We start from the raw sequence: 24,033 nt of genomic DNA, 5'->3' as shown, positions 1-24,033 counted from the left end.
AGTGTGAGGGACCCTTATGGTGACTAGAGGAGACCCAGGGTCCATTATCTCCAGGTATGTGCGGGCTATCCGCTGCTCACCACACAGGAACATGGACTGGAATCTGGTGACACTGTGCCATGTGACACTCACCCTGGTTGCCCTTGACACTCTGCCGAGACCCCAGGTCAGCATGGACGTGGCCAAAGTCTGTGCAGATGTCCAGTGCTGCTCAGGGCAGGGGAAGGGGTGCTCCGTAGGTAGCTCTTGCAGGACGATTGCTCTGTGGACACGTCTTCAGCGTGCAGCAAACGCCAGCTTCCTCCTGTTCTCTTGAGCTTGGTGATTTGCCATCCTCACAATACTCAGCTCATACCAGATAGCCTCGTGTCCTCAGTGCAGAAAAGCGACTGCTGAGCACAGTTTCTGGCTGTGGGGTGAGCTTCAAGCTCACGTAGAACTGTCTTTGGAGAGGAAGCAGTAAGCCTCACCCCAACCCTTCCTGTGTGGCTGGCAAACGTATTCACTTCTGTTAAATTCACAATGAACGAAGCACCGCCCTGTGCCCATCAGGGGTGTTCTGGCTTCACGTGCAGGAGGACATGGCGCAGGGTGAGCTGGCGCTGGGTGCTGTGCCAGGCTGTGCTCATGGGGCCGTTCCTCAGCCACCCTCAGTGCCTCTGTGTCAGACAGCACAGGTGCCCACACCCATGGACACATGTACTCTCTGGAGGAAGTGGTTCAAACAGGAAAGCCCGCTTCTTTTCCTTCCAGGTTGACCAGCCTGAGCAGTTTAGTCCAAAAAATGTTTTTGTGCAGTCCTGGAGATTACTCCGCTTCCTTCCCTCTCATTTTACCCTCTTTGGAGAACATGATAGTGCAAAGGTCAGACTGACTGGCGAAAGCCCAGGTGATATGTCTGCAGAACAGGCTAGGTGCTCCTTCATCTGGTGCCTGCCCACCCTTGCCATTCCTGGGCTGCTCAGGGCTGCACCCTCCCGAGCCGTCGAGGCTCCTGTCCAGAAGGAGTGTGCGCCCCCAGTGAAACCATGTCTGAATCTCGCCTCGCTCCTGTTCTCCTGAATGCGCCTGACGAGGCTGCTCTCTCCAGAAGGGGGGTGCAGGGTGCTGCCATCAGCACCGCAGCATGCACACCCAGAGGAAATCACACAGGCCAAAATGTGGCACCACTAACTCACCCCTTCAGGACTCCCAGGGGCTTGGGAGGCTGCTGGGTTCTGCCCCGTCGGGTCTCAGTGCTCCACCCAGGGAGAGGAGATGGTGGTTGGGCTGGGTGCTGTGAAGCCCTTGGTGGCCAGACATTAACCCCCTTTTTGCACTTGCAGCCTCTCTGGATGCCCTATTGCTGCAGCAGAGAAACTGGCAAAGGCCCAAGAAAAACACCAGAGCTGCGATGTGTCCAAGTCCAACCAGGCCTCGGACCGAGTCCTCAGGTACCCAAACAGGAGTGTGTCATCCATGAGGTCCATCTACCATCACCCAGTGCACCTGAGCACCGACACTCCACAGGTGGATCGCTCCCTGAGTGGCAGGATGCAGGGTGGCTGTGCTGGGCTGAGTGGGAGCCGAGAGCAGCTCCGTCCCTGCCTCGGTGGCCCAGCGTGATCCGAGGGAGAGGATGGGGCGCAGCACTGTTGGTCTTCTTTCTGGCTCTGACATCTCATAACTCTATGAATGCTAAGTGCCAGGGGAGATTTGAAAATTAAGAAGATGCCCAAAGTCACCTTAATTTGGAGCCAGGGCATGACACCAGCCTACAGGGCGGTGTTGCTGCTGGAAATGTGAGGGTTATGGACACTTCCTCGACCAAGACAGGGCTCACGTTTGGAAAGCCGTCCAGCAGTCATTGCCTTTGACCCTCAGGCACCCCAGTGTAGGTGGGTGTGGGTGCTATGACTGCCAGTTGGCAAGCCAGAAAACCGAGGGCAGACAGTCTGGGGACTTAGCTGACATCGTGAAATCACTGCATGTGAAGCCCGGGAGGTTGGGGGAGTGTCCCGTAGAGCCTCTGCTGCTGTTCCAGGTTTGGGAAGGCCGGGACCCGTGGGAGGCAGGGGAGGGATCCGCATCCTAAGCTCTATGTCCATCTCTCACTCCTGCATCTGCCTCCAGACCCTGTCCACATGAAAGCCACCACCGCTGGGCATTCCCATGCTCTGAGTGTCATACCAGATCCACAGCCCTCCCTCTGCACACTGTCATGACTGCCATCTCAGGGCCATGCGCATCCTGCTGGGTAGACGCCCCCAGTCTAGCAGCCAGGTCCACCCCAGGCACTCGGCTCATGTCCAACTTTACTATTAATGACCAACATTTTTCCATAGATACAGCATTTTGCTCCTGCTAAATTATTCTTTGGGATAAATCACATGGAGAAAATCACCATGCAAGGGAGGTGAATATCTTTTTTGGTTCTTGTGTATTATTTCACAGTTTCTTACATTAATTTACCACAGTAATTAAATTATCTCTCTTCTCCAACAGAAAAGTTTAAATATTTACAGATTAGGAATATTTAATTAAGTAAAAAAAAAAACAGACATAAAAAGAATCCATGATCCCAACACTCAAAAAGAGACTTTCAATAAATTTTTATTTTTTATTCCTGGGGGCTAACCATCTACAGACACAGTGTACCTGTCTCACATATCTGTGTCCCCAGAACCCTCAGCTTAAGGACACAAGACTGTCTGACAGACAATGGCAGCTCTGAACCCACAATTAGCCCAAGAAATGCCCCCCAACAAAAGCTCCTGGCCACCTCAGGAAGGGATGGTCGATAACCCAGAAAAGGTTGAAAAATGATGAAGAGAAACTTGTAGCTGAAAGAATTTTCAGAATTTTAATTTTCTTTTGCCCACTGTGACCAGATCTGTGAAAGCTAGGGAGTCCTGTGCATGGCCCCTTCCTGATGTCACCAGGTGGCTGTGCTGTCCACGCAGATGTGGCTCTACTTCCAATAGCGGGGTTGGTTCAGCCTCAGTGGAAACCCACAGATGGCTTGAGACAGATGAGACACAAACAATTGCAAATGTCAACTCACTTGGGCATGGTCTTCCACCTAGGCCAGCCGAAAGCAGCCGTGGCCTGTGGTTTAGGTGGCCTTGTGTCTCAGTACCCCTTTGGGTTGGCTCGGGGACAGCTATGGCGATGCCAACTAACGAAGGCCGGGGACAAATAACTGTGCCCAGATGAACAGCTTCCTCATGCCTCTGACTGGTGTGACAAGCAGGTGGGACAGGCCCCTGGGCAGCAAGGGAAGACCCCACACCAGGAGCCACCAAGGGCCATGCAGACTGAGTGCAGCAGCCCGGACTCCTCTCCCTGGGCAGGCTACTGGCCCTGCCTCTGGAGTCTTGCATGCTCCCACAGGCTCCCACAGCAACGGGCTGACCTAGGGCCAGGTGTGAGCACTTGCAGGAGAGGCTTCGGTCCCAGCAGCCCTGTACACCAGTGTCTCCAGGTAGAAGTGCTCATTCAATGGAGCAAGGAAAGAAGGGAAGAAAAAATATTAAACCTACAATCATGTAGGTGAGGGTTAGAATAAAAAAGTGTTTCAGTGCCTGGACCCACAAGAACCTGAGACTTCAGAGAGCTCCTGGAAAAAAGTGGGACTGTTCAGTCCATCCCTGCACCCCAGCTCTCGGCTCCCCGGGCTCCCAGCCCTCCCCAACCTCTGCAGTGGCCCTCGCCTGTGACAGGTGAAGGAGCAGAGAGCCAGGCCCAACAAGCCCCCAGTCCATCCCGGGAGCACGTTCCCGAGTGCTCCCTCCCCACAGCCAAGGTCCTAGGCCGAACTCACCTGAAGGCAGCGTCTCCCTCAAACACCGCTTTCTCCATCACAGCTCAGCTGATCCCGTAGCCAGAAGGGCCTCTCTTCTCCCAAACCCCACAAAAGCACTCCAAACCCCCAAAGCCCTGCTCCAGGGCCTTATCCATAGAGGCAGTCCCAGTGTTACCTGGCAAAACGCCCCAGAGTAGATGACCCATCACTGGTACATAATTTTCTTGCCTCAATCAGTATAAATTAGATAAATCAAGATAAATAAGTTGGTAATTTGGTAAATAAATTGGGTATTTTACCATATTATGACATTAAAAGTGACATAGGTGCTATTTAGCAACATAGAAATTGGCTTGCTTTCCTTTTTTAAAAATCCAGCTATCAAAACTTTGTAATTGCTCTAAAAAATAATATAAATTCATGAAATGACCAGAGAAGAAATAGATTTGTACATGAAAGCATATTGAGTCAGAATTTATGATAACAAAAAATTTTCTAAAAATTGGAAAATAGTTAATAGTGTGTTATTGATTGATTTCAATATGCACTTAAGAACTCTTTTCAAAGCCTAAAAAAGTAAAAGTAAATTCCATGTAAGATAGAGTGTGAATTATGTATAAATTTTATGTCTTAACTGTTAGATAACTACTAAATGCATCAACTCAACCAAAAAGACACCAAAATTGTTACAGTTTTTCATCTCTCAAAGAATCATAGGTGATTTTTAAATAGTTCTTGTATTTTCTAAACATTTTTTCAATGAATCACGTGGCACTTTCACAATCATGAAAAGCAAAACAATAATTTGGAAGTTTCTACCCCAATGGCCAGTCGAGACCATGTGCATATTCACACACACAAGCTTCCGGAAGGGGGCGGGCTGCAGAAGAGAAGTCCAGCCATGCCAGCAGCCCCCGGGGAGTCGGCTTGGGGAGGAGAGCAGATCCACCCTCAGGTCACCCCAGGCAGCCAGCCGGGGTCCCCCACTGCGACACCAGCCCACACCCTCAGAGCTCCGTGCCAGGGCCAGAACCCAGCCTTTCAGACCCAGCACCCTGTGCTGGTCTCTCTCAGGGCCGATGCATATATTCCCCCATCTTCTTTATTCCTACTGAAGTACCAGCCTTTCTTGGGTCTTTATTTTTAAAAATGTTTTCACAAAATTCAGAAACAGAAAGAATCATCAGGAAAGTCCCTGTCCTTGGAATTCACTTTTTAACAAGAGTTACAGGGCACAAAAACCATGCTTATGTGGGAATGCATCCAAACATTTTATAAATATTCTGCCTGAGGGAAAAGGGCTGGCTGGACTGTAGAAGTCCACGTTTAAGTGTATGATCTTCTGCCCTCCACCAAAGCAGAAGTTGGGGAGAGGGCAGAAGGAGCCCTTGCACTTCACCACCAGGCAAAGAAGACATAGTCAAAGCCCAAGGCTTCCACCTCTGAGACGGACGCCTGGCAACAGACACACACAGAGCATGGGCAGAGGACCCATGAGTAGACAGACAGTCACCAAACGTTCTCCATTTAAATACTTTATCCCAAAGTCTAAAAGAAACGTCTACCGGCTGAAGTGCTGAAAGAGTATACAGACAGTTGACAAAATGTCTGATCCCATTCAGTTTTATCGTCCAGCTTGACAAATCTAGTTTTGTCCCGGTCTGTGTCTCTAAGAGTATTTCTTTATTTCCTCCTGTTTTTAAGGGAAGTTTTCAGTGTCTCACGGTTGTGTAGCTCTACTCCTCTGTGACCACTGCCAAGACCAGACCTGGGTGTCCTATCCTGCCTCATCCTCATACCTCACATCTCCATTGCACCCCGGTCCTCTGCTGAGAGTACACAGGACATTTAGGGATCTGATCTCTTGTTCTGTCTTCTGCGTGGACTTTTAGGCAGGTGGCTTCTTTGGGGCTGTGTGATCAAAGCACACTTTGCCCTTGCATGGGAAAAGGAACCTGTGATCTCGGTGCAAGGCCCCCACTCCCCAACACCTGTAGGAAACGCGATGTGGCTACCCACGTGCACGGCCGCGAGAAAGCAAGCTCTTGTCTGTTGTCTTGTTTACTTCCAGGCCAATGTGCTTTGTAAAGCAGCTCGAGATTCCTCAGTATGGCTACAGAAACAATGTCCCCACAACCACGCCGCGCTCCAACCTGGCCAAGGAGCTCGAGAAATATTCCAAGACTTCGTTTGAGTACAACAGTTACGACAACCATACTTATGGCAAGAGAGCCATAGCTCCCAAGGTGCAAACCAGGGACATATCCCCCAAAGGATATGACGATGGTAGGAGGTGCACATCTTATACATGAGAGACACGTTGCCATGCTGATGTTGTTGTTGTGTGTATCCATGTCCGCAGATCTGCCCAGCCTTGGTGGCCATGCAGGGTGCCAAGCATGATGTGCACAGCACGGTCCCATGCTGAGAGGCCCAGGTCCTCAGGGTAGAGGGTCAAACTGTGGGAAGAACGAGGACAAGTGTCCCCAGCGATTCCAAAGCAATAGGTTCTGTAGCTGGTGGGATGTGGAGAGAAGCTCCCTGATTTCAGGGGTGAGGGAGGGCACCTCTTTTTCACAGATGCCCCAGACAGACCATGTGGGAGAGAGCCGTGGGGCTCCCGGAGAAGCCCTGCATTTCTTCAGCCCCTCAACCCTGGGTGCACATTAGAGCCAGGAGGAGAGGGCTTTCCTCAGTTCCTTATGCCCAGGCTGCACCCAGACCAATTAATCTGGGCCCCTGGTGTTCCCTGCACCGTGGTGTTTCTAGAAGGTTCCCAATGGCTCTGATGTGCAGCCACATCTGACACCCTCCACCTGGCCAGCTCTGGCTGGACCTGAGCCTCGTCTACCTGGGAGGACAGGCGGAGGAAAGGGCCAGCTCCGGGTGCTGTCTGGTCTGACGTCCCGGGCACTGGCCGCTGTCCTAGCCCTGGTGCAGCAAGGCCCACATGCCCCCTGAGCACTGTGTGGGGTGAGAGCTGGCTGTCCTCTGCCTCCAGCCAGCTCACTGGTAAGTAGCTCACCCCTGAGGGCCAACTCTATTCCTTTTATTTTACCTACTTATCTGACCACGTAGCTGGGTTTTTTTAAGTATTTTTTTAATTGTGGGTGGACATAATGCCTTTATTTTTATTTATTTATCTTTATGAGGTGCCTCACCCATGCTAGGTGAGCACTCCACCTCTGAGTCCCAACCCCAGCCTCCATGTAGCTGCTTTAAATTCTAGAATATATTCAGCAAATCTTACCCTCTGAACTCAGGGTCTGAAGTTCTGATGATCTGGTGCTCATAGGCAGAGGAACAAAGGTAGTTTTTTTAAGGTTTGGGGGTTTCTCTTTGAAAAAGGCATTTAATTAAAATCACAACATGTATGTGAAAAAAATATTTAAATTGAATACTGAGGAAATTTAGAAACCTTTTATAAATCCAGTAGAAGTTGCTTCCTGCTTTTCAGCGGTGCTACCTCTTACCTAAATGGCCATTTGTTTGTAGAGTGGGTAGAACTTAACATTCCTGTGATGTGTCGCACACTGATTATCCCTGCATATAATTCCTCAGTATTCAGAAACCTCGATGTAAGTGGGAAAAGGGAATGGCTACAGTGGATATAAAGATAGTTACTTTGTTTTACTGTTTATTTGGTAATATTCACCAGTCATGGACTTGTGGTGATCTCATTCATTCAATTGCAAGTGAAGGGTCAAGACGAAACGTCATTCACATAATTGAAGATGCTCTGGGCATCCTTCCCAACCCGACGGCTCTCGGTGAATGAACTAGTCCCTTCCCGAGAGGCTCATTTCTACCATGTACTTTGTGGCTGCTCTCTGTGGCCTGGTTTCTTTCACCTTGTCTCTGCAGCCAGGCTCGACCTTAGCATACAGGGCTCCAGCAAAGTCGAGACAGGCAGAGTGTCCTCGAGGTGTGAACCCCTTGGGGGAGCTGGAGGGCTCTCGGGGCCTGCGGTTCTAGCTGCGTAACACTGGAGCAGACTGCTGCCAGGCCCACGGTCTGCAGCTCCACTCACTCCTTGTCTGGAGAATAGAGTAGGGCTAGGTGTGGCTCCAGCCGTGGGAGAGTCAGCAGAGAGGAGGCTGTGTCTGCCCACCCTCTGCCCGTCAAAGAGAGAGGGATGAATACACAGTCATCACAGGTGCTCACTCACCAGCCCAGGCAATGCCTGCTGTTGGAAAATCAGGCTGACCCATTCTTTTCATGGCTCCACCAGAAAACAAGACCCTCTTGACGATGCAGGGTGGGACCTCAGCCCAGGTCCTCCAGAAACCAAGAGAAAAGGAAATAGCACGTTGGCACAATTTACTGAGAACCAAGTAGACAGCTCGACCTTTGGTCTGCTGGGTTCACCTGAAGATCTTAGAAAGGTCAAGGAAGTGCCCACTGTGGCCAGAGTGCTGGGTGGAGCTGTGCAGGGCTGGAGCTGGGCATGGTCCTCGCACCTGCACCAGGAGGTGACCCTCACCTGGGTGGATGCTGCAGCGCCCACACAGTGTTCTCCCAGTCTGGCTACCTGGGCACAGAGCATGCAGACACTGCTCCCTTAAGAAGCCTCAGAATCAGCGTGCTGTAGAAAAGTGTGATTCTTAGGGAACAGAGCAGGGCCTGGTGGTGCAGAATGAACAGAGAGGAGTCCACCCTCCCCAGCCTCGGGGCACCCCCCAAACCTGCCAGAGTGGTTAAAGCAATCAGCAAACCTCCCTTTAAGCCCTGCCTCCCCAGACACTGCCAGTGGCTGGTGGCCTCTCAGCTGATGATCTTTCCTCTGGATAGAAGGTTTCAGAGAGGACGTGATAGATCAACACAAGGCTGTGGAAGGCCCTGACACACAGTGAGGCAAGGGCTCCCTTCTGTCTGGAAGGCTTGGGTGAGCTTCACCAAAGGGGCAGATTGCACACTCCGTCCTCGAGTTGTGGGAGAAATGGCATGAAGCTGGGGACACCTGTGGTTCATGAGGACAGTCAAGGGTCTGGGGGTCCTGGAGGAAGACAGGGCTCAACCAGGGAGCTGTACCAAACAGCTTCTGATTATCTACCATGTGGAGAGGTCAGTGCCATCCTGTAGGGAGCCCCTGGGTGATGGAGGAGCGATGGTGTGAAGGCCACAGCACCCCACGCATGTCCACTCCAGGGTTCTAGGCCCATCCTCCCCACCTGTGTCCTACGGTGAGCTAAGAATGGTTCTAACATTTTTAGATAATTGGAGAAATAAAACAAAATAGGGGATTATCCTATGAAATGTAAAATCTATGTAGATTTAAACCTCATTAAATCTGCCCAAGTGGCCTCCCATGCTTACCCATGGTCTGGGCTGCTGGACAGGGACAGAGCTGAGGAGCCAGGACAGTGATCACTTAGCCACCAGGAAATCCAATGGTCACTGCAGAGACCTCTGCAGGAAAAGCTGCTGACCTGGATCTAAGCCACCTCTGTGGCACCTCTGGACAGTATGTTACCACCCAAGATGTCCTGAAATCTGTTAAGTCCCCAGCCTACGCGGGTTCCCCTCTGTGGCTGATCCTTTGGCTATTCCCAGCTTTTAAATTCTATAAGCCCAGATCTTGGAATCGTCTTGGAGCCTCCTCTTCCACTCCACCAACACCTCCTCACTTGCTGTCTTGACCTCTTCCCTGGTCCAGGCCTGTGGCCCCAGGAGTCCCAAGGTGGGGGCCTCAGACGTCTGACCCGGTGGCCCTGGCGGCCCCAGCCCCCTGCTCCACAGTTCCTCTGGAGCTGGTTCTCCTTCCTGCAACCTGGAAGGCGTCCCCTGGCCCTTTTCCTGTCACCCACCCCCTGCCTTACTCCAGGGCACCTCCTTCGCTGCCTTCTCCGAGGACCCCCAGCCTCTTGTGAGGTCCTCCCCTATTCCTGTCTACATGACCTTTGGGCGGCATGTACTTCTGCTCTCTGCAGCCCACAGGGTAGCTCCATTTCTCATCCCTGGGTCATTTCACCCCTGAATATCTTATCTTCCCACGAGGCTATAAGTTTCTGGTGTGCAAGAGGCCTTATGCGTGGGTCTCCTGTGCAGTTCAGGGCAGATAAGGCAGGGAGTGGCCACGTGAAGGGTGACCCATGGAGAGATGTCTCCAAGACCCTGTAAGCACACTGTCTGCATTGCAGGCTTTATCTAACAGGCCATTTGACAAAAAGGCTCCTTTTCCCATATAAGATTCTGCATCCACATTTTAATGTGCTTGTGGTGAACTATGTGCTCACAGTAAAAGCTCTGAGCACCAGGGTTGCAGATTACAATGTGGAAGGTCAGATGGACTAGGCAGGCCTCAAGGTCACCAGCTCCTGGTGGAAGTGAGACCTCATGATAGATATCCTTTGCTCACATTTTTTTTGTCTAGTTTTCATGGAAATTCGGGGTTGTAAGGGCATATTTATCTATTCCCTGCACGCAAATGCTAATGCACAAGGAAACAGACACTCCTAGGAGAATAAGCTGCTCATGTTCAGAAAGAAGCTACACACACAGAGTAGGCAGGAAGAAGCTCTGGTGGGAAGTCTGTGTTTGTTTGCTTTGGGGTTTTTAATTTGCATATTGCAGCCATAATTAATCCTAGGCACGGTGATTGTGTAGTTCTTCCTGCATACAGGGACAAGATGCTAGGAGAGGTGGTGGTCAGGGCCATCAACACCTGTTGCCTTCTGGGGGGATGTGATAATGTTCCTCATGCCTTCCCAAAGTCAGCTGGGCACCCAGGATCTTAGAAAATGCTGTCTGCTCTTTGATGGAAAAGCAGCTGGATTTAAAATATATCTGGGGACTGAGAGTGTAACTCCATGTAGAGCAGTTTCCTAGCATGTACAAGGCCCTGGGTTTGATCCCTGGTATCAAAAACAAAATCTGTTTGTTACTTGCCATGCATTTGATCTCTGTTAGGTTGCTCTCATCTGACAAAGCAGGGCTTGGTCAGTCCTGGGGGAGAAGAAGTTGGGGAGTACCAGGGCCAATGCTCCCTGCCCCTGTCCTGCAGTGCACCAGAGTCAGCATCATGACTCAGATGTACTGATGCTAAGGGATTTGTGGACATTCACAAATAGGCAATATTAGGATCATTCCTTTCTTGAATGATCTAAAGTATAGATATTCTTATTTTTGTTTTGAATAAACACAAAAAATTGTTTATGTTCAGTAGAAGGATAGATATGAGGTAAATATTGTCATAATTATTTGAGTGAAATGAGTTGACGGGTGAATCAAGAAGTTATTGACAGTTTACTTGCCGGATAGATACAATTGTAAACTATGCTCTTGGTATAACCCAGATGTGGCGTCTGAGGTTTAGACACTGGGGTGGGAGGTGCTCCCTCCTGCTGACGTCAATTCACGACTTCAGGATGATTTCAAGCCATCCAAGTAAGGCAAGAGTAGAAGTGCAGTCACGGTAGAGACTCCCTTTAAAGGCTGCTGCCCCGTAGATGTCGCACTGTTTAACAGACAGAAGGCTGATAAGACCAGGCAACCTGCGCCCTGACTGTGGCCCAGGCTCTCCCCTGTGTGTCTGTCTTGCCCTTGGTCAGCCTTGGTTTCCACATCTCTGAGGTGGGCATGCAGCAGCATGTCACTAGGAGGTGGTGGGCTAGAGGAGTCACGTTAGAGAGCGCTGTGAGTAGACGGCAGTGGTACCCAGTGTGGCCACCACGACACAGACAGACAGCAGGATGGAGCTGATACCCAGGAGGCAGCCACCGGCTCCCCTTACCCTGCACTACTCTCCTGCCTGAGGACCCTGGCCAGCGCTGAGCAGAGCCACTCCCAAGCCTGCCACATCTGCCACAGCCCCCCAGCACTAGCTGCTGTTGAACTGTAGACCCAAGTTGGTCCTTGAGCATTTTTTAGAAATGGACATTATCTAGTTTCAAAACAAAGCAACTGTTTTTCCTGTTTACCTGGACCACTTCTTCTCTCATTCCTGAACCCATAGCTAGCCTTCATCAGATTATTAAAAGGGAAAAGATGTCCCTAGTATACATTATTTCATTTCCCCTAGTTTCCATAACCCTATTTTTAACAAAATTCTAAATGATGAAAATCAAGAACTTTAGTCCACATCCAGAGCATCCCAAAGTACCCCAGGCAGTGACACTGAGGACTTTGGTGGCCACTGTCTGGCCCCTCTGGTTGCTCCCACATGTGCCCAGGTGGCTGCCCTCAGAGGCCTGGCAAGGCTGCTCTTAGACCTGCAGCATGCCCACCCTGAGGTACAGTTCTGCTACTTAGTAAAGAGCATTCAGAAAGCAGGGGGAGGAGACCACTCGGGAGGCAACTGACCTCGGGCATGCTGAGCTACCCAAGTGGGAGCTGTTCCCAGGGCTGTGCTGGGCAGAGCGCACGACAGAGAGGACAGTCTGCCCTTCTCTTGCTGTGTGTGCAAGCCACTAACATATGCAATTTGCTTTGTGGTTTGGGGCAGGAGGCTGAGAAGAGTCAGGTGGCCAATTTGCCTTCTGGGTTCTGGTCTCCACTGCCTCATCCTGTCACCCAGGAGGCACCTCGTCCCCAGTGTCCTGAGTGTGCGTTCTCTAGTCAGCCCTTAGTTAGCGGCCACGACCCCTCCGCCTATCCCTCCTGTGCCTCCCAGTTGGTGCCCTGGGGAGGGTCTGGATATGACTCGGAAGATGGCTCAGCTGTGTGAGAGGGTGTGTTGTGTGGGTTGTCTCTGGAGGAAGGCGCTGCATTTGAGTTCTAGACAGAGGGCTGCTGGAGGCCAACAATCAGAGAACAGTGTCCTGGCAGCCACAGGAATGGAGGTGGCCTCTTTAGAGACACAGCCTTCTGCTCTGCCGTGGAGGGCCAGGCACAACAGAATGCAGGCCAAGCTGCTCTTAGGGCAGCCTGCGTAGGGCTGACCATGGCAGCTGGAGAGAGGAGAAGAAGCTCCTGAGGGAGGGTGAAGGCACCTGCAGAGTCCAGCTCCACGGGGGTCTGCAGACACGGGATATAAGGTGGATCCATGCACCCACACAAATGAACGCACTCTGACATCCTGGCAGTGATACTGTATGAGTAGGAAAAGGTCCCATCCTGATACATGACCGACTCAGACATTTTACCATCCTGGTACTAAAGGAGGTTTTAAGGAGCTCTAAAAATAACTCTCTTTCCTCCTGCCTGCTGTTAGTGAAGACAGCTGTTCCTAAGGGACACTGAGCAGTCCAGGCTCCTTGCAGGCAGACAGAGAGGCTGCTGACATAAAGGGTTAGTGCCTGACTTCACAGCCAGCAGCCAGTCAGGGGTGTCTTGACACTAACCCTGATCCAGGGCCACAGGTGTGTGTGATATTCTACCTTTCCCTCCACAGCCTGTATGGGATGTATAGGATAAGGGCTATTTGGGTCACATTGTCCAGTCTGCAGGCCCAGCCAAAAATCCATTTCCCAAAGCACAGGGTCTCCATAACCCCAACAAGTGATCCCCATATGGCCCTTGAATCTGAGTCACCTACATGTGGAACACAGAGCCCAAGCTGACCTCTACAATATCCCCCACCCCAGCTGAGGATCTGTGGAAGTCCCCACCCCCAGACAAACTGGTTCCTCAAGCCCTGACCAGACTGGAACTGTCACGATCTGTAGCCCGATCCAAGCCAGGGGTGTTCCTTTACAGGGAGGGGAAGTTGCCACGCATGTCTGTGCAGTCTGTTGAAGAAAAGGGTGTGTTCTTTCCCAGCTCGCCCCAGCCCTCTGCTAACCGAACACCGGCCATGTTAAAAAGGGAAAGAAGACAGAGGTCCTCTTTGTGAGAAGCCCCCACATCGTGTTCCCCATCGCTGTGTGTTTAAATGCGGGGGCGGGGCGGCGGGGGAGCTGTGTGTCCCCGCGTCCTGGGCTCGGGGCCTGAGTCGTCCTGTCCGCTGTCTCCGCAGCGAAGCGGTACTGCAAGACCGCCAGCCCCAGCAGCAGCACCACCAGCAGCTACGCGCCCAGCAGCAGCAGCAACCTGAGCTGCGGCGGCGGCAGCAGCGCCAGCAGCACGTGCAGCAAGAGCAGCTTCGACTACACGCACGACGTGGAGGCCGCGCACATGGCGGCCGCCGCCATCCTCAACCTGTCCACGCGCTGCCGCGAGATGCCACAGAACCTGTCCACCAAGCCACAGGACCTGTGTGCCGCGCGGGTACGCCCACCTGCGCCTGGCCGCGGGCGGGCCCGGGAGGCGGGGCTTCTGCTGGAGCGACCGCACCGAGCCAGCTGCGCTGCCACCTGCGCGGGGGCGCTCTGCCGGTGCGGCAGGTCCTTCACCTGAGCAGTGAGGCGGCGCGGCTGCAGCTGCCCATTGCACCACTGCCCAGGAGACCCAGGTGTTCTAGGTCAGGAGAAATCGCCAGGCCTCTCCCTCTTTAGGGTGGAAAATCGGTTCTGTAAACTCTGAGCTCACAGTGTGACTGTTTGTAACTCAAACATCAAAAGTCTTCGTGGCGTTTCAAATGACCTCACAGAGAACTCAAAGAGCCAAGCACCTTGACGTTAAATGGGAGGAAGGTTTGGCAGCACCCTTATCAAATAGAGGCGGGCTGCCCCTCACCCACATTTCCAATAGATGGCCCGGGAGCAAGTCACATGGCGCTGCTAGTCCACACGGACACAGATGCTGGAAGGGAGCGCAGGGGTTGCCGGCTTTCCTATTGTTCATTTCCTCACCAAAGGGCTCCCACGTGTGCTCAGAGAGGAGCCGGAGCGCTCCCGACAGGCAGAATGGAGAGCTGTCTCGCCCGGGCCGCTAGGGGGCCGGCGAGAGCCCGGCTGCCAGGGAGTGGCCCATTGTGTTCTGAGCGCAGGCTCTGGCTTGTGGATGTCAGCCACTCTCCAGACAGACAAAGGGCGCTCTCTCCATTATCTAAAGCCAGTCGGCCATGCTGCATTCGCTAACAGCTCTGACAGTAGTCCTTATAAATGAGTATAATTTGTGTGGATGGAGACAGGTCAGTAATCATGTTTTGCAAATGCTTTTTCTTTTTGATATTTTTATTCCTAGTAGTGGAGCAGCATTAGGGGCGTGCAGTTTTCATGTGATCAGGGCTGATAAAATGCAAGACTACCATGAAAGATCCCTCCGGGGCAAGACAAAAACTTTTAGTTTAGTTGAGTTTAGTTTTCACTTTCTTAAACTAAGAGAGTAACTCAAACATCATGTCAGCCGAAATGAGTATCAGAGCTGGAGATCAGGATGTTCTTTGGCAGGATGATGCTGGACTCCCAGTGGTGGATCCTCCTTGGCAATGACATCCAGAGGGAAGTGCTGCTGGGTCCTTCCTGGCAGGCAGCAGTTTCACTCCATCTCTGACATCACATTTTTGTCCAAAAAAGCATAACTCTGCCAGAAAAGTGGAGAATTATTGGGGGCATTTCTGTCCTCCATGGCCCCTCTCCCCCTCCTCCTGCAGGTGGGGAGGAGCCTTATCTCCCTGAAGCATTCTTACCTTGAAACGCACCTCTCTGGTTTGTTCCTGGGCAGTTGGCTGCAGGGCAGGGTGCTGACGCGTAGAGCAGGTCGGACCCAGCCCTGTGCCAGGCTGGGCTGCATACCTCGTCTGCAAGCAGAGTCCTCAGCACTGCACAGGGTTCAGAAAGAAAATCAGTTCCTTTCCCTCCTTCCTTCATCCTTGAGTCTTTCGTTTTCCTCCTAATTCTTGAAACATTGGCATCAATGAAACTAAAGGAGAGTTCATAAGCTGCATGTACACACACAGACATACACACGGAGAGACACACACATTTTTGATCTTGTAGGCATCTGAACTCTAATGACATCAAAAAGAAGTACTTCTTTGAATTTCTTATGGCCATGCTCATTTCTAAAAGCAGAGATGCACTTGAGGGAATGGGAAAAGAGAGGGAGGGGGGAAAGATGGCAGAAAAATAGGGAAAAGGTCAAATGGAGGGACAGATCCATTCATCAGTCTCCACACAATTTTCCAGGTAAGCCCCGGGTAGCTGACATGGCCATCAGACCAAGCTGGCCTGCCTTGGGAGTGACAGTAATGAGGAGTTTGGGGGTGAACATGACACTGCTGAGGGCAGGGCCACAGTCTGGGCACACAGGATGGGAGGTTCCAAGTGCTCAGGCCCGGCTGTCACATGTCTCTCTGCCAACAGAACCCTGACATGGACGTGGATGAGAATGGCACCCTGGACCTCAGCATGAACAAACAGAGGCCTCGGGATAGCTGCTGCCCCGTCCTGACGCCTCTGGAGCCCATGTCCCCTCAGCAGCAGGCAGTGATGAGCAGCCGGTGCTTCCAGCTCAGCGAGGGCGACTGCTGGGACTTGCCAGTGGACTACACCAAGATGAAGCCCCGACGGGTGGACGAGGATGACCCCAAAGAGATGGCCGTACGTCCTTTGTCCCTTCTCTTGGCTCTGGCTGTGATCTTTGAGAGGCTGGAGTCGGCCTGGCTGAGAGCAGATGCCATTTGCACACCCTTCAAAACAAGCCCAGTTTTTCTTTAAATATGGCTTTCAGCTGCCTAGGATTTAGGTAGGGACACTTCTCCCTGACCTGGAAGAGATGGTGGCTTACCGGTTTGGGGGAAACAAACTGTTGACTCTTACATTGTGTTCCTGACAAGTGTGCTTTGCTACAAACCTTCCTCTGGGGAAAGGCACAGGCAGCACTAGTTCCTTGTCAAAGCAGCAGCTCAGGTTTCTCTGCCAGGAGAGGCTGGCAATGAGCAGTGAGTGTGGGAAGCAGCCGATGGCTGCCGGCATGCTCTCTGAAGCGAAGGACAGGGCTCCTCTCCGAGACCACAGCCTCAGAGGAGTGTGCCTGGCCTTGAAGGCACAATCACCCAGCCTTGTTAGGACCATATGACACCTTGTCAAGAACATACTGTTGAAGGAATTTGAATTTTCAGATTCAGGTTATTAAAGTGGATAGAATGTCCCTTGGGCTAAAAGAGGAAGGAAGGAAGGAAGGAAGGATTATTTTTCTTTATTGGATTTTTTCATCCATATTTAGACTCTCCTTTATTCCCTCAAAATGAACCCCCACCAAGCAATCGTGTCTTACAGAAACAAGGAGGTGGGAAAAGAAATATTAGCTCCATGAAGGAACTGACAGGGAAGCCACATGCCCATAAGTCTATTGTGTTTATTCCTCAAATTGATTTAAGTATCTAGACATCGTGGAAAAAAATCAAATCTGGGTGGCAAGCTAAATTCCAAAAAATTGTTGTTCTCTCCTGCAATGTTAAATCATTACTACCAAAAAATACATTGTATTTGAATCCCCAAATTTATTATAATTAGAATTAAGCTCCCATACACAGGGACAAAAACTCTCATCTTGTAGGTCCTATGAGGAACAGAGCTGTGCAGTGTGAATTGAGGGCACCAACTGCCGGCGCTGCCACCTATAGGGATTCATAGGTTACTGCAAGTGGACGCAACTAAACCCAGGTACTCAGAAAATGCTGCCTAAGGGCAGTTTAAGATCACATTCACACAGTTGTCTTCCATCGACTGAGACTTGGAGGCACCTATATTAAAACACTCACCAGTGATCTCGTGCTGAGGAGCAGTGCAGTGTCAGTGGTGGACAGCAGGCAGCCCCGGGGTACTGGATGAGAGAGACCCCCAGCTGCCACACTGGCTGTGAGTCCTGTTGCAATCTGGCCAGCAGGAGACTGAGTAAGGGCTCTGACCACTGGCAGTTTACCATGGACTTTGAAATCTAGAGCAGCTGTACACGGGGCAGTCTGCTTTCTCAGAAGGAGCCTTGTCAGGGAACAGAAGCGTTGGGTTATGAATTGTGGGAGAAGAGGTGGGGGAGCAGAGCCGGAGCCCAGCGGGCGTGGGCCCTTCTCGGCCTGGCACTGAGGTCCGGCACTGGCTCTGAAGCTGTCTGTGTTCTGTCTACAGCCAGAAGACCTGGACCCGTTCCAGGAGGCTCTGGAAGAAAGAAGGTACCCTGGGGAGGTGACCATCCCGAGCCCCAAGCCCAAGTACCCCCAGTGCAAGGAGAGCAAAAAGGACCTAATAACGTAAGCATGACGCGAGGTGAAGCTCCGACTCTCCTCGGTCCTCCCTTCCTTTGGCTTATTCCTAAAGACCGGTCTGCACCCGCCTTGCCGTTTGAGCATGCGCGTTCGCGGCACCCGGCTCTCCAGCTGCCAGTCAGTAGGCGAGAGGCTGACCTGTGCCTGCGGGTTCTCAATGATGCTCTGTCGTTCGGAAGCGTCATCTCCTTTGATCCTGTGCACTTCCCAGCTGTCCTTCAGGGTGCTTAACCCCCTTGCAGACATTGCAGCTAAACTGGAAACAATGAAACTCTTTGGAAGTTTTCTAAACGTACTTACTGTTCTGGCTGTTCTGTTTTTGTTTGGTGGCAGATGTCCAACTCCGGGGTGTGATGGGAGTGGTCATGTGACTGGCAATTACGCCTCACACAGAAGGTGTGGCTTCATTCTCTCATGGTGGATTCTGTCTTCAATTTATTGTTTTCAGCTTACCTCAACAATGCTGTCAAGTACCAACGTTGATTCTGTGTGACCCTAAGTGCTCTATGTTGACCTTCAAAAGCATGCCGACTGACGTGTTGTATAATGTCTTTTAATCCCAAACTGCCAAAATTCGCAAAATTCTTCTCAAACACTTAAACCTAAAAGCACAATTTTTAAAAAAAAATGCTTATTAACAGAAATGTTTTCTTAAATTTACATTTGTACATATTCAGAATTAATGATACAAAAAATTCAATATACAGCACTTGCCCCATTGCTCTTCTGCATTGAACTTTTTAATTTCGACTGTATGTTGTGTTCGTTCGGGCGATTCCACTGCCTAGAGGCTCACTCACCTGCCCCCCCTGGCCTGTCTTACAGTCTGTCCGGCTGCCCACTGGCTGACAAAAGCATTCGAAGTATGCTGGCCACCAGTTCACAAGAACTCAAGTAAGCTTTAATGAAAACAATTCTCTTTTAAAAACCTATTCATTCAGTAGTTCACAAAAAAATGATGGGTCATTTGAAAAGAAAATGCTTTGAAGGAGCCACCTTGGCGTACCAGTGCCATATTTAGTGCACAGGATGGGGCTTCGGGCTCAGCACATTTCTGGAAGATCCCTCCGCCATGTTCCCTTATATGCATCTCTAGTTCTTTCACATCACATCCTTCCTATCTAGAATTGTCTGAAGCACGGGTCTTATCTTCAGGTATGCATGCACCTGCAAGGAAAATTTTACAGAGGTACTCAAACTTTTAGAAGTGACTATAGTTTAAAAAAGAAAAATTAAGGACTGGGGCTGTAGCTCAGTGGCAGAGTGCTTGCCTCACTCATGGAAGGTACTAGGTTCGACCCTCAGCACCACACAAAAATAAAATAAAGGCATTGTGTCCACATACAACTAAAAAAAAAAAAAAAAAGTTAAGCTTTTAAACTCAGAAATTCATGTAATTACTCAAAGTATGCATACTTCAGTAGCCCAAAGGAGAAGTCTGCCGTACTAGTTCCATAAGACACGGGTACTGTTGTGAGTTAGTACTGCTCAGGATGATGCTGCGTGAATCTGTGCAGCCGTGCCGTCACGCTGCATACGCACACACACTGTCCAGCAGTCCTGCCTCCCCGTCCCCTAAGCCTGTGACTTTCAAGCATGAATCTGGCAAAACTGCACCCACCAGCATCTGCAGCAGCCATGGAGGCTTTCCTTCTCCGAGTCTCCCCAGGGCACGTTCCAGGCCCAGACAGGACATGGGAGGAGCAGGGGTGAGTCCTGAGGGTGTGTGAGACCGCCAGGCCTCTTGTGAGGTGGTCCTTGGTGCTTGTGAGAACAGACGGGACAGTCCACACGTGACGAGAGCCAGGCGCCCAGGCAGTTGTGTGTCCCCTTTGATACCCCACCTCAGGACAGGGTTCTTGCTTTCCCTTCTGTTTGGAGAGGCTGTGCCCACGCCAGGAAAAGGCTGTGTTCCCCGTGTCCATCCTCCCAGCAGTCCTTCCCCTGCCCTCACTGTGGCCACAGACCAGGCTCCACAGAGCGCAGGCCGTCATTTCACACCCTGTCGTTTCTTGCAGGATCCCTGTCCAAGGCCCTAGTGCCATAGACCACCTGCTCATGTTCAGTGACTTCCTGAACTAGCCCTTGCGCCTCACGCCTCTCGGAGCTCTCTTCATGGACTGTGACCCCTGGAGGGCTTCCTCTTACATTGCAGTCCATAGCCTGGTCCAGAGCAGTGCCTGGTGGACACTTAGCCGTAGCACCTCAAAGCGGACAGCCTTAGCAGGAGCCATTCACCACACCCTGACCAGGCCTCTCCTGTCCCGGTGGGGACCACACTTTCCTGGTGGCCCACAGTGACTCTCTGCACTTGGACCCTGGCCTTCACGTCAGAAGGTGGCAACAGTCCTTTGCATTTCTTGATGAGGAGTACTTTGCAAAACTTGGGCAGATCTCCGTTTCCGACAGGCCAGCTGTCGGCCAGAAAGCAGCCTGGGTGCTGCTGCCTCTGTGTTCTTCTGACTGCTCACGCTCGCCCGAGCCCAGAGCCGTCTCTGACCAGGCACTGGCTTTGGCTTCTCTCCCTTAGTGCTGGGCTTGGAAGCTGATCCGCATCCCAGATTCCGGGCAGACCCCTGCTTCTGCAGTCCCCACCTTCCCTCTTCTCCCCCGCCCACTGGGGAGGTATGGTGGTGGTTCTCTCTCTTGTCCTCCAGAGCAGCACAGGCCCGGCCACACCTTCTTGCTGCCTGGGGAGACACATGCAGTTCCAATCCTGTCTTTGCAAATAAGCTCCCCTTTGCTTGATCCTTGCTAGGAAATCTAAACTCAAATTATTTTCTGAAATGATCTCTTTCTATTAATGGATCTTCAAAACTAAGAATTTCCATTCAGTGCCTTCTGTAAGGAGTTTTATGCTTGAGTGGCCCATTTTCACATGCTGATGTCTTTTCAAACTGAGGAAACCGTGGATCAAAATATGATCTTTGCCTTTGACATTTTAGCCAGTGAGCTCATCTCTTCTGCGTTTGGAGTCAGAAAGCTTGGCTGGGGCTTTCCTGAGCAGAGGAGCATGGACCAACCCTAGATGTATGACCATTTCCTGGAGAGTGATTCACACCCAAGCCCTTTCCCATGAACCTCTCTTCATACGCATGTTTTAAAGATTGATCCGTTCCTACAGCAGCCTCCCACCTGAGCAGACCAGCAGAGTCCCTACTCAGTGTTCAAGGCAGCCCTGTAGTGGTTCATGGAGACCTGTAGGCAGCGGGTCCCGTTCCCTCAAGAAGTCCTCTCTTTGCATCAGATGACACGTGAAGTTTTCTGGGAGTTTTCCTCTTGTCATTTCCATCACTGAATTCTTTTAGTTGGCCATTAACAGGACACTCTTTACTGCACAAGATGAATCTCACCAGGGGTACCCGAGGTCTTGCACCCTCAAAGCTCTTTGACTTCCTGAGTTAACACTGTGCTTAGTTCTTACCTGTAGCAATGGATGTGCAATAGTTTAATAAGAAATCAATAATTTCGTGTCTGATTGTGTATGGTATGTAAACTGAAAACATATTAAAATGTAATGTGTGCATGAATCTTATTCAAACACCAGAACACTACTTTCTCTGGTCCCTCATACCACTGATATAGAGCCGTTCAGTTGTGGGGAATGAGGAGGGATGCAGGGATGCAGGGGAAACCACAGGTGCTCAGAGGCAGGGTCCAGGACAGCTCTACACACCTTCCCCCAACCGCCTCCCAGGGCCATGGGAGGAGTCCCTGGCTGTGACGCTGAGGCCACAAGTCAAAAAACAACAAAACTGTGCAAATTAAAGTGAATTTTTGGCAAGAACTCTGCTTTATATGGTTCCAAAGGGTAGTTTCTTCTCTTTAAGTTTCATTCTCTAAGACTTCCTAAAAGAAGCCCCAGGAAAGCACTTGCAAATCCCCCCGCCCCCGGGTTGGCCGCTGCTCTTTCTAGGGACCATGCCTCCCAACAGAAATCCCTTTCCTACTCCAGACCTGTGTCCAGTACAGACACCAGGAAGTAGGTGTTTCAGCATCTCCAGGACAATTTAGGCAAAGTCCAAGTTGATTTCAGGCAGTGGCCATGAGTTCTTCAAACAGGGCTCCAAACCAGATTCCACTGACAACTTGTCTGCCCAAATTCAGATACTCATCCTCACCCAGGCTTCAGCTCACAGACGAGTGCCGTCGTTAGCACGAGGCCTGGTGGGAAGAGGGACTTGAGGCTGCAGGGGGTCTTGGCTCCTCCATCTGCCCTTGACATGGGGGTCCTGCCGCTGCTCTCACTGCTCACCAGCTCTAGAGTCTCTGGCCATGACGAGGGGGCTGAGGCTTAGGCAAATAGCAAGTTTAGCCACACATGACATGACCCTGCTTTTGTAGCCTGGTTATAGTTATTTTAAAATAAAGTGTAAATCAAAGAATTAAAATCTTGAACTTGGGTCAAAACCTAAAGGCTACTTATTTCTGGGCTGTCCTTGGGCTTGTGTGTTGGGCTGTAAACCTCAGGCAGGTGCAGGGTCGTCATTTGCAGGGCTCTGCCAGAGGACACGCATCCCGCAGCACCAGATTCGGAGAGCAGAAGGTTCCTGCCCACTTGGCCTCCTGGGGAGCAGTCCTTATTCTGTCAACTCTGCCTCCTCCATTTACCACAGTGGACCTGTAGGACTTTGTGAGTTTTTGCTGCTATCCACTCGGGCCTGGTTTCAACAGATAGCCGTATTTCCTTCTTGAGTGTTGGCCTCTGAGTAAGCTCAGCTCATGATGACAGTTGTGAGATCCCGGCCTCTCCACAGAGCAGGGGTGTCTTGCACTTTGAAGTTACCCCAGGACCCTCGATTCAGTTAGATGTCCCCTAGTTCAGCAGCAGTCTCCCCCAAGCCCTGACGCTGCACGGCACCTCTGCAGGAGCACACATCTTGGTGAGATGGGGTGTCCCAGGAAGGTCTCCGGCACACCATCAGTAGGGACCAGGTGAGCCCTTCCGTGGCCCTGAGATTTTGCCTCCTGCCCCGAGCCACCCCTAGATCAGAGAAACCTGTTGGAAAGACATACTTTACGTGTCTCCGGCGCATGGCAGTTGGCAGAGTCAACCCAGCTTCCACACACGTCGTGGGACCTGTAAGCCAAAGTGGCAGGGGGCTCAGGTCCCCTTTACAGAGGAGGGGACTGAGGCCTGGAGTGGCCTCTCAGTCCAGAGGCAGCAATGGAGTTGGAGCCATACGTCACGCTCCCCTGAGTCCCATCTATGTGTTGGGCCCCCGAGAGGCTGTGTGCAGCTATGGCTGACAGCACGCTGACACAAGCTTGCCCTTGAGTGGATTTCTTATGACCCACACAGGGCTGTCAGGAAATCCCTGGGCCAGCCAGCAGCTGCCGGGCTCCCAGGGACCCCTCACCCACCATGGGAAGCCCTGTTCTCAGCCCCTCTCATGAGCAGCTAAATGCATTTTGTTCTTGGTCCAGCAAGTGCTTAGTTCTTCCATTTCTATTTCGATGTCTATAAAAGGTATTATAAGGCTTGCACAAGAGCAAATTCAAAACTACCAAATATAATTATAGATAAGCTCATGTTTTACCACAAGTAAGGCCAGCTCCAGCTCAACGTGTGGGCAGGCACGATATGGTAGATTCCAAAATAAGAATGTCTGGGGTTTGCGTCGATCACGGGCATGCACACGGGTGCACACAGACCTGTGACTGGAAAAAGGAGGGTCCCCTGAGTGGTGGCTCACTGGTTCCCACAAGGGGGGAAGCAGAACGGCCTCTGGCTGCTCTCCGACCCTCATGAGTTCCTGCCCCTCAGCGAGCACACCACGGAATGAACCCCAGGTGGGGACAGCCTGGACCCTGCAGGACATGCCTCCTTGGAACGTTTGCTGGTCCAGCAAGATCCCTGCCCTGAGTCCCCTCAGAGCCACAGGTGAGAGGCCGGCCCATCCTCACCACCGTTAACTCATCACATTTGCAGGCGCACAGAGACCAGCCCAAGCCAGCAGCAGAAGGTGCGCACTGCAAAAACCTCTGCAGAGGCCTCGCAGCACTTGGGACCCGGGCTTCTGTGCAGAGCACCCTGAGGCTCCCAGTGTGGAAGTCGGACTGAGTAATGAGGGGCAGCAGGAGCAGGGCCACCACAGGCTTCTTACAGAGAGAGCCCTCTGGCAGAGCCAACGCACAGCCCGAGGAGCACGACCTTATCTACCCCTGGAGTGGCCGTGGGGACACTGGGGGGTGTCCGTACTGGAAGGCTCTTGCAGTCCTG

At 51.6% G+C, this 24,033-nt stretch overlaps 1 protein-coding gene across 7 annotated transcripts in view; it reads left to right on the top strand.

Moving 5' to 3' along the window:
- Myt1l (myelin transcription factor 1 like) overlaps window positions 1-24,033 on the top strand; it is a 136,616-nt gene that overhangs the window by 49,614 nt on the left and 62,969 nt on the right. For all 7 annotated transcript variants that reach the window (XM_077791849.1, XM_077791848.1, XM_077791847.1 and 4 more), the window contains 6 exons: window positions 1,326-1,433; window positions 5,856-6,070; window positions 13,680-13,930; window positions 15,910-16,146; window positions 17,674-17,795; window positions 18,636-18,704. In XM_077791849.1, the coding sequence (XP_077647975.1) occupies window positions 1,326-1,433; window positions 5,856-6,070; window positions 13,680-13,930; window positions 15,910-16,146; window positions 17,674-17,795; window positions 18,636-18,704 (1,002 nt within the window). The remainder of the gene's footprint in view (window positions 1-1,325; window positions 1,434-5,855; window positions 6,071-13,679; window positions 13,931-15,909; window positions 16,147-17,673; window positions 17,796-18,635; window positions 18,705-24,033) is intronic.

Source organism: Urocitellus parryii, chromosome 12 (assembly GCF_045843805.1).
Source record: "Urocitellus parryii isolate mUroPar1 chromosome 12, mUroPar1.hap1, whole genome shotgun sequence".
Classification (NCBI taxonomy): Eukaryota; Metazoa; Chordata; class Mammalia; order Rodentia; family Sciuridae; genus Urocitellus; species Urocitellus parryii.
Note: the sequence above shows the minus strand (reverse complement) of the source record. Positions and strands in the feature narration are given on the sequence as shown.